Source organism: Salmo salar, chromosome ssa04 (genome assembly GCF_905237065.1).
Source record: "Salmo salar chromosome ssa04, Ssal_v3.1, whole genome shotgun sequence".
NCBI classification, from domain to species: domain Eukaryota; kingdom Metazoa; phylum Chordata; class Actinopteri; order Salmoniformes; family Salmonidae; genus Salmo; species Salmo salar.
The window spans coordinates 50,373,568-50,390,383 of record NC_059445.1 but is presented as its reverse complement, the minus strand read 5'-3'; the positions used below and the strand labels follow the sequence as shown (position 1 = coordinate 50,390,383).

General features: G+C 46.7%; 1 protein-coding gene across 1 annotated transcript; it reads right to left on the bottom strand.

The window, feature by feature from the left end:
- Window positions 1-1,204: 1,204 nt before the first annotated feature.
- LOC106603352 (gap junction delta-2 protein) lies at window positions 1,205-16,303 on the bottom strand. The gene is made up of 3 exons (XM_014196920.2): window positions 15,590-16,303; window positions 14,560-15,493; window positions 1,205-2,861 (listed from the first exon to the last, which is right to left on the bottom strand). The coding sequence occupies exons 2-3, from the start codon at window positions 14,634-14,636 to the stop codon at window positions 2,006-2,008; spliced, it is 933 nt and encodes a 310-aa protein (XP_014052395.1). The 5' UTR covers window positions 14,637-15,493; window positions 15,590-16,303; the 3' UTR covers window positions 1,205-2,005.
- Window positions 16,304-16,816: the final 513 nt, after the last annotated feature.

Genomic DNA, 16,816 nt, shown 5'->3' with positions numbered 1-16,816 from the left:
TTAATTTGCCTGTGGTTTGTTCATGTCTGGTCTAGGTACACAACTTTAATCATACATACCCCCTGTTATCAGAACAATACTCACATTGTCATAAAGCATTTGCACGGAAATTTAAAATATCCATCATACTGTATATCTTGTCATCAGTGCCCATAAATGTGCTGTTTTATGTTGATTTCCACTCTGTAAACATTTTCAGTTTTTCTACTCAATGTATAAAACTGTTCTCTTGATGTGATTTTAACCTTGTGCTCTCGGCTTATTCTCGTAGCCTGCACACACACTTCGGCAGAAAATATGAGGCTTTTTGATATTTATTTATTTATTCATTTATTTTTTCTGCAATATATTATTAGTATTATTGCTGCAATTCTGGAGCCTTTCCAATATTCGCTCCCCATATCCCCATTACAGGGTGCTATGTTCACATCTCATATATCGTTTTAATCTTAACACATGCTGATTATTACATGTCACAGGAGCAGGATGCAAATAAATTAAACAGTCTCTTTTTTTTATTACATGTCATAACACAATCTATCCATTCTATTAATGCTTCAGTAACATGCCTTTTTCAAAGTCCATAGGAGGGGAAAAAATACTTTTTTGGAACTTACAATTTCCATTAGAGAACAAAAGCTTAACAAAGAGCACATTAATATGATATATTCTTAAAGCTGGCAATCTATGATTAATCTCCAGCACCACCCAAATCCCAGCACCCAACCTGACGCACGCCATGCCCCCGCCCACCCATGCCTCATAGGGGAATAAGCTGGCTTTATGCAATTATTATTACATTCAATTATTTACAGTAACTTGGAAATATGGCACCAAATTCAATAGTAAAGCAAAAACTTGTGGGTTAAACGTTAAAATGTTCTGCGAGTAAATACTTCTGTTTCCTGTGTAATGGAGAAATAACGGCTGGTTGGAATCCCATTCATTCCTTTAGTGCTTCATATTGTAGTCAGTCTTATAAAAGAATGCATAATACAGCGACGGGGGGCAGGGGAGACGGGGGGATGGGGGGGATGGGGGGACGAGGGGCAGGGGGGACGGGGGGATGGGGGACGGGGGGGCAGGGGGGACGGGGTGGATGGGGGGGACGGGGGACGGGGGGATGGGGGACGGGGGGCAGGGGGGGACGGGGGACGGGGGGCAGGGGGGACGGGGACGGGGGGACGGGGGGGACGGGGGTGACGGGGGGTCAGGGGGGACGGGGGGAGCTATGGGAGGAATGCTAGTGCAGGGAGTGGGGACGGGACGTGGACAGGGGTTCCAGTTTGTGCTGAGGTATAGTTTTGGTGTTGATTTTTTTTTACATTTTAAAGCCTTCTTTTCTGGGTTTATAAGGGGATGATAAAAGATGCATCTCCTCTGCTTGGCTCCTCATAGTGGAGCTGCCGGGAGGGAAGGAAAATAACGGAAAGAAGGAATGTTTTCATTCCCTCAGCAACTCAACTTCACCCATCGTCTCTGCTCTGACTGCAGAACAAAGGACATACACACTGCCTTATCTCTTGCGCACACACACACATGCGCATGCATGCTCACACATACGTTCTTGCATATGCACACATACTTAAATAAATGAAGGGACAACGTTTGACCTCTCACAAAGGCAAAGATAATATATTTATGTGAGACTTATTTCTTAATTTGAATTATCCTTAATTCATATTCTTACAGTAATTAGTCCCATCTCCTCTTTATCCAGTGTGTTCTCTTGGAAGGCACAACTCCCCCAACAGTTTAAATCTAACTTTAGTTAGTACCTCAACTGCCATTTAGGTACTTTCTCTCTCTTGTAGAGTCCAAAAAGCTCTTCTCTCCAATAATCCTTCAGTATGGCCATGTGAAGTCCCTCTGCACCCCTGAATAATGTTGCAGTGTAAAGTTAGTGCCCCTCAGGGTGGGGGGAGCTGGGTTGAGTGTTCGTCCTCCCCAGAGAAATCTGTGCTCGGTCCAGAGGTCCAGGTCCCCCCATGTGGAGGAACCTCTGTCAGACATAGGCTGACTCACTGGACTGGGTCCTGCCCAGGTTGGGGGCCTGGGACACATGCGACACGTCCTTCTTACGCACCTCACAGATGGACTTCCTGCGGGCCTGAACACCCCTAACGGCCGTCTTGATCTTCCTCCAGCCCAGGTGGTTGAGCTCGGCCAGGTTGAGCAGCACACAGATGCCGCTCACCGCAAACATGAAGATCAGGAACACCGTCTTCTCTGTGGGGCGTGATACGTAGCACTCCACCTCCTTCACACAGGGGTAACGGTCACACTCAAACATCCCTGGCACATTGAAGCCATACAGGAAGTACTGGCCTGCCAGGAAGCCGATCTCCAGTACGTTACGAAACACCACCTGGATGACGTAGAAGCGGGAGATGCCCTCCTGCCGCCGCACCTTGGCGCTCTTGGCCTGTGTGAGCCCCCGGGCTACATTTGGGATCTCCTTGACCTCCAGGTCCTGCTCCTCCTTGCCGCTGTCGGGGTTCTGCACCAGGATACCGTTGATGTTGCGTAGCTTGCGGGCGTGGTGGTCGCCTCCACGACTGTGGTGACTTGCATGACCATGGTCTATGTAGGGGTGCAGCATGGAGTAACTGCGGTCACGCTGCTTGGCGGACTGGTGCACAGAGTAGGTGATGAAGCACAGGCTGGGCGTACACACCAAGATGATCTGGAAGACCCAGAAGCGGATGTGGGATATGGGGAAGGCCTTGTCATAGCAGGCCTGGTTGCAGCCCGGCTGCATAGTGTTGCAGATGAACATTATCTGCTCGTCCTCATAGACCTTTTCACCCACTATACCTACTATCAAAATACGGAAGATCACTACTACTGTCAGCAGGATCCTGGAGAGAGGGAGAGAGAGAGGGGTGGGGAAGACACAATGTCAGTTATGTGTTAAGAGGAGTGTTAAATGTAGCTTGGGTTGCACAATTCTGGGATCTTTCAATAAATGTTCTGGTTTTACAGTCATCCTGGTTGGAGGATTTCGGATTTCGTACTTATTTCCTCCTGATTCTGGGAATCCTTCAACCAGGGAATTTATTGAAAGTTTTGCAACCCTAGTCAGATGTGACACAGAGTATAACAAATAATCATTGTAAGTACTGTGATATTGACATGATTAATTAGACATGTTACCAGTCTGTTACCATTCATTGAAAGCCAAAGCTAACGTGTTTGCAGGTTGGCTTTGGCTTTTGTCATGTGTGAGAGTGACATCATTTGTCTTAAGCCAATAAAGGCTGTGTTTTATATGTACCTCTGCTCAACCACAGCAAATCAATGGAGACAAAAGCAGCTCTCACACCAAGGACAAGTTTAATCAGATGTGTGTAGTGGTCACTCTCGTGTGTGTGTGTGTGTGTGTGTGTGTGTGAATGTGTGTGTGCTTGCGTGTGTGCCCGTGAGTGCATGTGTATGCACGAATCCCTCAGCTGCTGCAGTGTGAAACGAAGAAAGGTAGGAGAGGAGAGATAGTCTCAGTCATTTCTGTGGATAATGAACATGTGGAACCCTGCATGAATATCCATCATGTTGCTGGCTGAGCGTAACCCTCCTGTCTCCTATCCAGCCAGCATCTCCATTCATTTTTCAACAGCAGACAGATAAGAGATGAGCTGTCTCTCTCCCTCTCAGCTCTGCCTGTGGAGACGTGCTGAGAGCTTAATCCCACTCCTCCTCAATCTACCCAGTACTACTACATCCACACACACACAGACGGTCTAAACCCCATTAAATAGGCTCCTATATTTTATCAATGCTTCCTCACCTAAACATGGTTTATGTACTGCAATATGCACCACTGGCATCAGTGAAAATGTCAACCAAATGACATCAGCGATGTTTAAAATTCACTGCTAGTGCTGTCCTAAAGCAATGCCCCGCCCCTCATGCTCTCTCCTTCCCTTCCTGTGTATTGATTATTTAGCCCATATTATTGGTTTGACTGATGGTGAAGTGTTCAATGGGACATTGATTGAGTGTGTGCACTTCATTTGGAGCAGCAGGCTGTAGAGTTCCTCAGAAGATACAGACCCTCATTTTACTGTTACTAAGCAGCTTAGATAGCCTCCATTTATGTGGAAGAGGCAGCTACCAGTGGCTGTTCAATTAACGTCTTTAGCACTGCTGAATACATATGCTGCCATTTTTAATCTCTCTCTCTCACTCCCTCTCTTTACGTCCCTCTCCTCCTCGCTCTCTTTACGTCTCTCTCTCTCTCTCTCTCTTTACGTCTCTCTCTCTCTCTCTCTCTCTCTCTCTCTCTCTCTCTCTCTCTCTCTCTCTCTCTCTCTCTCTCTCTCTCTCTCTCTCTCTCTCTCTCTCTCTCTCTCTCTCTCTCTCTCTCTCTCTCTCTCTCTCTCTCTCTCTCTCTCTCTCTCTCTCTCTCTCTCTCTCTCTCTCTCTCTCTCTCTCTCTCTCTCTCTCTCTCTCTCTCTCTCTCCCTCCCACCCTCCCACCCTCCCACTACATCTCTTTTGTTCTCTCCCTCTCTCTCTCTCCAAGTTTTTTCGTAGTGCAGTGTCAAAGGAGACCCTGGTGTGTCTTTAAAATTAGCCCCACCTCCCCCCACACCCACTCTCCATGGCCGGTTACCACAGCAACCCCCTACTGATCCAGTCAGAGCGGAGGCTCAGGGAGGGAGAGGAGAAGAGAGCAAGGGAAGGAGGGATGAAGGAGTGAGAGAAACAAGAACTGTGTGTGAGGCGTGAGAAGATACAGAAACCTTATGAATGTAGACAGATAGACAGGCAGATGTAAAGTGAGACAAACATGCTAAATCAGGGGGAAAGACAGGCAGATGTGATGGAACAGATTCCTAGCCGGGCAGCAGAGCAGGCAGAACATGTGGTACTATGGTACAGACTTTAAATAGAGTTGCATGCTGCTGCAGGACTGTTCTCACACCACCTGGGCCTCGCATGGGCATGTGTATGTGTTTGCATATGAGCATGCGTGTTTATTTTTATGTGTGTATGTGTATGCGAGTGTGCATGTACTGTGTGTGTGTGTGTGTGTGTGTGTGTGTGTGTGTGTGTGTGTGTGTGTGTGTGTGTGTGTGTGTGTGTGTGTATCCCTTGCTTGTGCGAGGTGGCATGTGTGTCTGGTCGTCTGTGTTTGGAGCAGCTGTGTGTACACTACACTGCCTCTCAGTGTGTTTGAAAATAAAACAGAAGAGATCTCTACACCATTGGTGTTTCAGAGGTTCAATGCCGTGTACATGAACATTTGCACACACTTCCACTCTTATAGAACACACATGTATGCAGGGAATCACACAAGCAAATACACAATTACACGCGCAGACACATAGCCATACAGACACACAGACACACACACAGCCATACAGACACACAGCCATACAGACACACAGCCATACAGCCACACACACAGCCATACAGCCACACACACAGCCATACAGCCACACAGACACACACACAGCCATACAGACACACAGCCACACAGACACACAGCCACACAGACACACACACAGCCATACAGCCACACACACAGCCATACAGCCACACAGACACACACAGCCATACAGCCACACACACACAGCCATACAGCCACACAGCCACAAGAGAAACACAGCCACAGAGCCATACATGCACCACACACACACACACACACACACACACACACACACACACACACACACACACACACACACACACACACACACACACACACACACACACACACACACACACACACACACACACACACACACACACACACACACACGTACAGTGCAAAGTATTCAGACCCCTTCACTTTTCCACATTTTGTTACGTTACAGCCTTATTCTTAAATTGATTAAATAGTTATTTTCCTAGTCAATGTACACACAATACCCTATAATGACAAAGCAAAAACAGGTTTTTAGAAATATTTGCAAATGTATAAAAACTCCCAAACTGAAATATCACATTTATGTAAGTATTCAGACCCTTTTCTCAGTACTTTGTACTCAGTACCTTTGGCAGCGATTACAGCCTCTAGTTTTCTTGGGTATGACGCTATAAGCTTGGCACACCTGTATTTAGGGACTTTCTCCCATTCTTCTCTGTAGATTCTCTCAATCTCTGTCAGGTTGGATGGGGAGCATCGCTGCACAGCTATTTTCAGGTCTCTCTAGAAATGTTCGATTGGGTTCATGTCTGGGCTCTGGCTGAGCCACTCAAGGACATATAGAGACTTGTTACGAAGCCACTCCTGCGTTGTCTTGGCTGTGTCCTTTGGGTGGTTGTCCCGTTGGAAGGTGAACTGTCGCCCCAGTCTGTGTCACGCCTGCTCCCGCTCTTCCTCCCTCTGGCGCTCGAGGGCGCCAGACTCCAACATTACGCACTCAAGCCACTTCCAGTACGCACACCTGCCTTTCCCCGTCATGCGCATCAGCGCTCATTGGACTCACGTGGACTCAATTACTTGTGTAATTTCCTTCCCTATATCTGTCTGTTTCCTAGCTCTGTTCCCTGCTTCGGGATTGTTCGTCATATGTCCTTGTTTACCCGTGTGCTGACGCTGTTCCTGTCGTGTTCCATGTTTGTCCCTGAATAAATGTTTGACTCCCCGTACTTGCTTCTCATCTCAGGTCCTTGCGTCAGGTCCTTGCAGTCTGAGGTCCTGAGCACTCTGGAGCAGGTTTTCCAAGGATCTCTCTGTTCCATTCATCTTTCCCTCAATCCTGACTAGTCTCCCAGTCCCTGCCACTGAAAAACATCCCCACAGCATGATGCTGCCACCAACATAATTCACCGTAGAGATGGTGCCAGGTTTCCTCCAGACGTGACGCTTGGCATTCAGACCAAAGAGTTCAATCTTGGTTTCATCAGACCAGAGAATCTTGTTTCTCATGGTCTGAGAGTCCTTTAGGTGCCCTTTGGCAAACTCCAAGCGGGCTGCCATGTACTGAGGAATGGCTTCCGTCTGGCCACTCTACCATAAAGGCCTGATTGGTGGAGTGCTGCAGAGATGGTTGTCCTTCTGAGAAGGTTCTCCCATCTCCACAGAGGACCTCTGGAGTTTTGTCAGAGTGACCATCGGGTTCTTGGTCACCTCCCTGACTAAGGCCCTTCTCCTCGGATTGCTCAGTTTGGCCTGAGCGGCCAGCTCTAGGTTGAGTCTTGGTGCTTCCAAACTTCTTTCATTTAAGAATGATGGAGGACACTGTGTTCTTGGTGACCTTCAATGCTGCAGAAAAAAATGGTACCCTTCCCCAAATCTGTGCCTCGACACAATCCTGTCTCGAAGCTCTACGGACAATTCCTTCAACCTCATGGCTTGGTTTTTTCTCTGACATGCACTGTCAACTTTGGGACCTATATAGACAGGTGTGTGCCTTTCAAAATCATGTCCAATCAATTGAATTTTGGACTCCAATCAAGTTGTAGAAACATCTCAAGGATGATCAATAGAAACAGGATGCACCTGAGCTCAATTTCGAGTCCCATAGCAAAGTGTCTGAATACTTATGTAAATAAGGTATTTCTGTTTTAAGAATTCACAAAATTGCTAACATTTCTAAGAACCTGTTTTCACTTTGTCATTATGGGGTACTGTGTGTAGATTGAGGAGGGAAAATAATAATTAAATCAGGGGTCTGAATACTTTCCGAATGCACTGTAAGTGTTTGTCTCCTTGATGGTTTGACAGAAAGTGAGGGTATTGATGTTTCTCAGCAAGGCATTTGACAGACACTGCTAGATGAAAAGCATATTATGTCCTGTTCCATAAAGCTAATGGCAAAGAACCTTATGATCCCTACTGTATCTCTGGGTTTTGAAATGTGAGAATGTACACAGCTGCAGCAGCTGATTACCCTGTCGATGTACTGAATGGATAATAGAACAAGATAAGCTTCTGTATGTATCTCAACAATGAAAGAGTCTGAGTGTGACAGAGCCTCTGTCAAGTCGTCACAGAGATGCTCTGAGTGAGTTTGTGTTGCAGCAGTTCCCTTGGTGCAGCCTGGTCCAGGTCCTGCTGTCACAACGAGTGACTGTCATCATCATTCAAACACCTGCTGTGTGCTGCATCAGAGGGGCGGGCCCTACACTGCACCTATGCTGCACTACACAAGCTGTCTGTTCACACGTCCACGGCATAGGACCGTATGGTTTCTAACTCCGTATGGTTTCTTACTAATCAACATTACAGATGTGTTCATTATGCCTCATGTTTTATGTATTCTTGTACTGAATAGTTGCAAATATTTTCATGTTCTGTATTTCCCGGGAAAGGCACAGGTCATTACGTTTCCCTCTCATCTATTAGGCTCTGCAGAATTCACAGGGTTGCTTTGCCTGCAATGTTTGACAGGGGTACGTGATGGTGTTGCACAGTGTGAGTTTTACTGCGGTCCTGAGCTGTTGGTTTATTCAGGTGTTGGACTGTTTGGGTGTAGGTATTACATGGTTTGGGATTGCCGTGTGTGTGTGTGTGTGTGTGTGTGTGTGTGTGTGTGTGTGTGTGTGTGTGTGTGTGTGTGTGTGTGTGTGTGTGTGTGTGTGTGTGTGTGTGTGCGCGTGTGCGTGCGTGGTATTCTGCTGTAGAACAGGATAATCAGCATGAAGTAGATTGCTGCATTAGCAGAAAGCAGTGGGAAAAGGTCATCTAGAAACATCAGTAAAACCCTGCCGAGAGAGGGCCCATACATTAGAGCAAATGAAGGCAGGAAGGCCCTTAGGCCCTCACCATCTGAATATCCCACATCAGATGATCAAAAAGATGTTCAACTACCATTAGAAGTTCGCCTTCTTGTTTTGGAAGCTCTTCAATCAAGCCAACGGCCACTGCTTGAACTGGTTGAACTGGTTGAACTGGTCCAGAAGATCCAGGATGGGGATCCAGGCACCACCTCTACACAGCTCTGTACAACACCATCAACGTTCCAGCCTCAGATCCTATACAGCAAGACTGGCTGGAACGTGTCTTACATCATGTCTTACATCAGTCAATCTCACACTGAGTGCCCTACACGGTGTCCTAGAAAACCAGACGATTCGCCCCACTGTGACCAAACCATACTTTCAAGGTCTATAAAATGCTATAGATTTTCTCATACCGAATGTGTTAAAATTCACCAATAATCATGGTGATGAATCATCCCTTAATGAAGATATTGCATCAAATGTGCACATATACACAGTTGTGAGTTACTATAGAAACAGCCTGTCCAGATGAATGTACCAGTGAGGAAGGCGTTCTTGGCTGGTATGGAATGTGATGTAAACCACCACAGCCAGGTCTCTGATTGGAGACCCAATCATCCAGCTAAAGAGCATGTCTGATTGCAACCCAAGTGGATAATTGAATCTCTAGCTATCTTTGGTCTAGGATGATGTCACAGTCATGAATCAGAGCAGGCTCTTAGAACTCCTACAGTAATGCTGAAAGGTATAGAAACAGCAAGTACACTGAGTGTAGAGCCAGTGTCTATTGAATGGTGGTTTATACAAGCAATGGTGTGTTGGTAATGCTGAATGGCCAGGAAGTCTTTACAGTATAGGCAATTCATTTTATGTGTAGCCTCTAAACGCTCTGCAGCTCTGCTGCATTGCTTCTACGGTATACTATAGATTAGCTGATGTGTAGGCTGTGTAATCTGATTTAGCAGCTCCAGTGTTAGGTCTATGGCAGCCTCGTCGTGAACCAGGCCGTGACAACGACGTGGTTTTGGAGGTCTGGCATGGTAGACTATGGTAGCTCCTGTAGTAGTTGGTGTGTTGGCTGGACATCCAGGCCCTGGCTCTTCTGAAGGCTCTCACACATTCATCCACACAGCAGCTGCTGCTGCCAGCCTCCAGAGGCTGCACCGGCCCAGAGCACTGACCCCAGATGCACAGGGAAAACACCCACACACCAGCTCATACACACAAACGTACACACACTGACACATATGCATACACATATACACACACACGCTGATGATGCTCACAGACTCATGTATACACTAGGTCATGATCTCACATGCTATGCATACATACTGTGTACCTCTCAAACACATACTAGCTCACCCCACGAGTACTCACACATAGGTCTGCATACAGCCAGAACTAGCAGAAACGCAAATACATTATTGACAGTGGACAAACACCAAGGGCACAAAAACAGAGAGCAGTCACATAATATTCAGCCACACATACTGGACACACAGAGTGAAAATGTTATTTCATCTCATACGGAGCATGTCTCCATAATAAGACAGTGCTAATTGCTTATGGCAGCACATAATGAAGACCTGACCAAGCACAGAGATTAGAGAGCTGCATTACAACACACTGGCTATCACACTGAAGAAGCATCCCTCCCTCCCTCCCTCCCTCCCTCCCTCCCTCCCTCCCTCCCTCCCTCCCTCCCTCCCTCCGTGAATATGGGACTATGTGTAAGAAGCAAATACTAACTATAAGTAACAGCTGTCTTATTTTGTATACACCCACTACTGTAAGTTGCTCTGGATAAGAGTGTCTGCTAAAAGATAAAAATGTAGCCCGATGCTGTGGATGTATCCAGTATGGCTGTCTCCTCTGCAGTAGGGTCAGTTAGCATCTCCAGTGTATTGAGTAATGACACAGATTCTCCATGCCACTGATTGTGATAACAACCTGTGCTGCCAACTCAGATACTCTGCAGATGGAAACTTACCCTCTTTTTCCTCTTCCCTCCTCTTTGTATTCATGTTTCAAACCCCTCTCTTTCCTCAGCCTCTGCAGTTCTATCCCTTCCTTCCCATCCCTCCATCCCCTCATTTCCATTGTTTAATCTCTCCCTGATCCCCTAGTCCTCCATTCTCTCTCTCTCTTTTCTCGCTCCATTCGTCTCTGGCACTGACCCCACTACAGCATTGCAGTGGAGAAAATGATGCATCAACACACTTCCTTTCCCTTTTACCTGCAAGGTGTTTAACCTGATTTAATACAGGAACCCCCCGGCTTATTTCTCTCCTGGAAGAGCACATTAACGCTTTGTAAGAGAGATCACAGGCGCGTGTGTGTGTGTGTGTGTGTGTGTGTGTGTGTGTGTGTGTGTGTGTGTGTGTGTGTGTGTGTGTGTGTGTGTGTGTGTGTGTGTGTGTGTGTGTGTGTGTGTGTGTGTGTGTGTGTGTGCGTGCGTGCGTGTGTGTCAGAATGAAGCAGAGAAAAGGGGGGAGTGTGTGAGAGATAGCCTATAGAGGACAGTTAGGACAAACAGACAGTATAAGGCACAGTGACTGCAGGAGGGGGACAGAGACTTGATTTGGAGTCAGAAGAGAATCTAGTCAGCAGGATTATAACAGAACTGTCACATATACATGAACATGCATTCTAACCAGACCGCTGCTACATTTACATACACTACTGAATGTGCAAAATGGCTGACCTGACCCTGATGTATAATGATTCTTCTAGAATCACATCTCTGAAACAGCAGTCTGACCACATGAAACAAGTTCACAGCCAGGCCTCCACCGACACGTTACAGTAGCTTAAAGATTCACCCTGTATACATGCACCATGTATGTATCTAAACACTCAGTCCCATATCTGCAGTTGCTATGAAGTATCTAAATTCACACAGACAGACAGGCATAATGGAGTGATAGAGGGCCACCACAGAGATATCAGTTTACCGCTAACATCTAGAGGCCACACAGACAGGACTAACAGATTGAACATGGCCCAAACACTAAGGTATCAGTTACAACACACCCTCATGTCCTCACCAGCGGCAGGAGAAACCAGAGGAATGTAGGCTACTGAGCGTCAGAATGTACAAATAACAAGAGACTGTTATCTGTGGTGCACTATAGGGTCACCATTCACATGACCACTTTAGTCATCTGACCATGTTTGGTATAGAATGTGGAAACACCTCAATGCCTTTAACTCCACATATGAATACTCCAGAAGGAGACAATGATGAAAAGGATGGACACACATTTAGCTTGAGGAGAATTAGTCATCAAATATGTTTGCTATGGGGGGGAGCCTTTCTTGTCGGGCCTGTAAAGCGCATGATCAACAGCAGCGCTCAGATTAAGAATAAGACATGAACAGAAGTCCATGTCAGCATTAATAATGCTCTCTTTCAGACGCCGCAGACACATTGAGAGAGTTGTCTCTGCTTCTGAATGATTGTAGGCGTTTTTTCATTCATTGATTCATTCTCTGATTATTGTGTTCCTCTTTTGCACCTGACAGACTATCATTGATTCTAGCTGCCAGACAGGGGCTTGATCTAAACTCAAAGGAGATGTGAGGAAAATGCAGATCCCTTATCCTGTTCATAATCGTATGGCATTTAGAGACATGGGGAGATACAGTATGTACACACTCACATATTTGGTTTGGTGGTTTGTGTGGTCTACTTTATCAGTATTTTTTAGAACTTTGATCTACTTTAACATGACCCCAAATCATATCCACCATTGGGACACCCTGATGAAGGGGTTCGCTGATACGCATTGGTGGATTTTAATCATGACTTCACCCACACATTAAAGGCTTTTCAACTTGTAGACCCACACGAGTGCCTGAACTTGGATTTGTTATCCCACTTAGTTCCTATTTGTGGTTATAATTATTCCTTTTGCTTTTCATATCCACCATGTTGAATAATATGAAATAATAATACCGTAGTGATACTACACTACAACCTACATTTAACACCATCAACATTGTTGTGACATCTCATAGTGCAAAAGCGCTGTGCAAAGTACAAACATTACCATAAACATCATTATAATCTAGCAGCGCTATTTCATTTGAAACCTTTCTTGAACAATGTACTATGAAGAGGTGACTTTATGTACTGCTCAGTTTACTAAACTCAAGTTAAATAATCCCCTCCGATTTGATTATTTAGTCAATTATTTAACTTGAGTTTAGTAAACTGAGCAATACATAAATAGTTGCTTCTTCATAACGCACATTGTTGAAGAAAAGTTTAAAATGAAATAGCGCTGCTAGATTATAATGAGGTTTATGGTAATGTTTGTACTTTGCACAGTGCTTTTGCACTAGGAAAATGTCGCCCTCAGTCTCTATTTAGCCTGCTGTATATAGCCTTCTAGCCACATACTCTGATAAACATGTACGTGCACAGACATACACAGACAAACACAGACATACACAGACAAACACAGACATACACAGACAAACACAGACAACACAGACAAACACATACATACACAGACAAACACATACATACACAGACAAACACACACACAGACAAACACACACACACACACACACACACACACACACACACACACACACACACACACACACACACACACACACACACACACACACACACACACACACACACACACACACACAAAAGACAAAAGAACAAAAACAGACACAAACACAGACACACAGTGATTGTACTGTGCTTGTCTGAGAGAGAAGGTCAGGCTTTGCCCTTGCTGGGGACTACCTGGGGTTGAGGTTAATGAGCACAGCAGTGCAGCTGGCCTCCATGTTAACACAGGTAGCCAAGCTCTGTAGACTTCCTCTCTACTGCACTGTACTGCAATCCTGAAATCCTATAGCTGTATGCTTCACTGGGTAAGCAAGCATATGGAAATGGAAATATCGTGTGTGATTTTTCCATACAAGGGACGAGTGCAGTTTACCAATGTGAGTAACTCACATTGTGGTTAATGGGTGGAAAATCACACTTTGAATTTGACTAATCAGGCAGGCGAGAGACGATGATGCATATTTTTCACATGCCAGAGAAAAAAATCTGCCATTACAGTATGTTTGTCCTCAGTACATGTCTTCACTGCTAATAAGACTCCAATCTGCTCATGCATAACCTTCTGTCACTACACTCCAGTAACTACAGAACACACAAAACCACAAGAAGCAATCTCTCCTCTGCCAAGTTCAGAATCATTTCCTCCATCTCATCCTGCTCCTCTCTCATCCACACCTTCATTTATGTCCTCTTTTCTCGGTATGTCTCGCTCTCCTCCCTCCTCCTGTCCCTTGCTACTTGAGACTCCCATTGCCCCTCCATCAATACCAGGACCAATAGGTGAAATCAACACAGGAGCTTGGCTGAATTAGCCCTAATGCCCAGTAATACCAGCTATTGATTATGTGCAATTAGCTTATCCCTTAACTAATGATGGGCACAGAAGGGGGGGAATGTCCGGGGAGGGGAGGGGCGGGGCGGGGGCTACTGCTGGGACAGTCCTCAGGGATACCACCAACCCAGTTAACACTCAAACACATCATACATTTACATGTACGTTTTTGTCATTTAGCAGATGCTCTTATCCAGAGCGACTTACAGGACCAATTAAGGTTAAGAGCCTTGCTCAAGGGCACGGACAGATTTGTCATCTAGTCGGCTCGGGGATTCGAACCAGTGACCTTTCGGTTACTGGCCCAATGCTCTAAACTGCTAGGCTACCTGCCAAAACACCAACACACTCTTTCAATTAAAAAAAACACACAAGCATTTCCCATCACAAAAACACACACACAAAACAATTTTTACACACACAGACACTGGTGATGAGTGGCAGGAGGACAGTCTTACCTCCCAATCATGGTAGAATGTTGCTGGACAGCAGCCTCGAGCAGCCGCTCCAGAATGGTCCACTCCCCCATGGTCATTGAAAGACAGGTTCAGCCTAAGGAGGAACCGGGTCTCCGGGGCTCTCCCCCTCTTCCTCCCGCTCCTCCTCCCCCTCCTCCTGGGCTCAGCGCTCCTGACGGTCCCCAGCCAGAGGGGGCGCATCCGCCCCCGTCCCACACCAGCTTCTTCTGACCTCTACTCGTTGACCTGGCCGATGGTTCTCTATGGGAGTGACTGTGTGGGGGTGAAGGTGTGTGCCCTCCCTTGGTCCGGTCCCGTTGTGCTCTTCTCTTCCTGGCAGAGGAGTGGTGCCGTCTGCCTCTCCTCCTCTCTCCTCCTCTCTCCCTCCCCCTCCCTGTGTAGTGAAGCTTGTCTTCCCCCTGCTGCACCACTCAGATCTATGCTATAGCTCACTGTATGTGACAGCCATGATCTCGCTCTCTCTCCTTCTCTCCCTCCTCCCCCTCTTTCTCCCCCTCACGCCCGCTCTTCCCTGCCCTCTCTCGCTCTGTCCTCCACCCTACCCCCAGGGCTGTCCTGGTACCTCAGATGCACTCCCTCCCATGGTTGTGAAGCTCTTGTCCTTGCATTGTGTTCAGTACCTTCCCTGTACCCTGCCTCCTCTAACCCAGCACACTACACACTGCACCCAGCTGACCCCTCCTCTGCTCACCTCCATGCACAGCCCCACCACACACACACACACACACACACACACACACACACACACACACACACGCTCAAACTCAAGGACCGACTGTCACTGCCTGAATCTTCCCTATATTTACTACAATATGATGTAAATACACATTTGCACATAAAGCTCCTGCCATGCACTGTATTGCTTACTGAAATTCATTGTCATGAGAAACGTTGGCTCCTCCACCCCCGATCACTACAAGAAACAGTAAAACAAAAGACAAAATAAACGCCGGCACACACACTCAATCAGCTGCCTTGCTGCATACACTTAGACAGTGGTGCTGCAGACCTGCTGTCCTCTATCGTCCCTCTGGCTAATTCCAGCAGAGTCCTCCGCCTGGAGTCATGTCTGCCGCAGAGAGCAGGGATGAGTGGCTATCCTCCTGGAAAACCATCATCTCTCTCTTCTCTCCCTCTCTTTGCTCTTTCTCTCTCCTTGCTCCCTCCTTTCCCCTCTCCTTATGTTTGTGTTCTGAGCTCAGTCTCTCTGTGATTACCTATTTCTCTCTAGGTCTCGCTCCTTGTTCCTCCCTCTCCTTTCAGCACTCTCTCACTCTCTCTGGTTCACTCTCTCACTCGATCTCTGTCAAACTACGTAAGCATGCCACATGCCCCCCTTCAGACCTCTCTCTTTCTCTCTCCCCCCTCCCTATTTCCTTATCTGGTAAATGTGCTTGGATTGCTAGCCTGATCGCTGGTTCACTTGTGCTTGCAAGAATGCCTCCCTTGTGCCGTCTCGGTTCTCTCCTCCTGTTCTATTGGAATGAGGGATTCTACCGCCACCCCTTCCTTCCTTCCTTTTTTCTGCAATCCTCTGTCTCAATGTGGAGTCTCTTTCTCTCTCACTGTCACTCTGTCTCTCATCACCCTCTCGTACACATGGTCTCGCTCTCCCTTCTCTCGTTCTCTCTGTTACACATCACAAGCCTCATGCCTCTGTCGAGAGGATTACAGGAGAGAATCATAGTTCTGCTCCTCCTCCCCATTCCCCCTCTGCCCCTTCCTGTTACTGTATTCAGCATGACCGCACACTTATTTGTCTCTGCCCCCACCTTCTCACTCCCTCCTCTCCCCCATACTGTATTTTCCTCCCCACTCTTCCTCATCCCCCTTCCCACATTCTGTCCATTTCCCCTTCTCCATTCCACCCCCTTTTTTTCTCTGGAAAGATGAGCACAGTACAGTATTCTGCTGTGACATAGAAAGCTGAATTCATTAGATTAATATAATGGCGGTGTGATACTGTACATTGGCTACCCCCACCTGCCCCCCCACACACACACACTTGCTCTGCCACATTGGTACAGTAGCCACTGTGAGTCACACACCAACAGTAACAGCATCAAGGGGAAGAATATCCAATGTTTCTTGTCTGAACAAGGACACGGATAATACACATCTAGCTGGTTTTTCTATGCATCGGCAGGACAGAACGACAGTGTAAGGTAAGCTCAGGGGGGTGGTTTGTGTCACTTTGTTAACAACAGCTGGAGTACAATCTCTAATATTAAGGAAG

Excerpts from the sequence above, each read along its gene's own strand:
- LOC106603352 (XM_014196920.2), bottom strand. The coding sequence starts at position 14,636 with ATGACCATGGGGGAGTGGACCATTCTGGAGCGGCTGCTCGAGGCTGCT. Across the intron at positions 2,862-14,559 it reads CATTCTACCATGATTGGGAG|GATCCTGCTGACAGTAGTAG; the intron begins GTAAGACTGTCC and ends CCCTCTCTCCAG.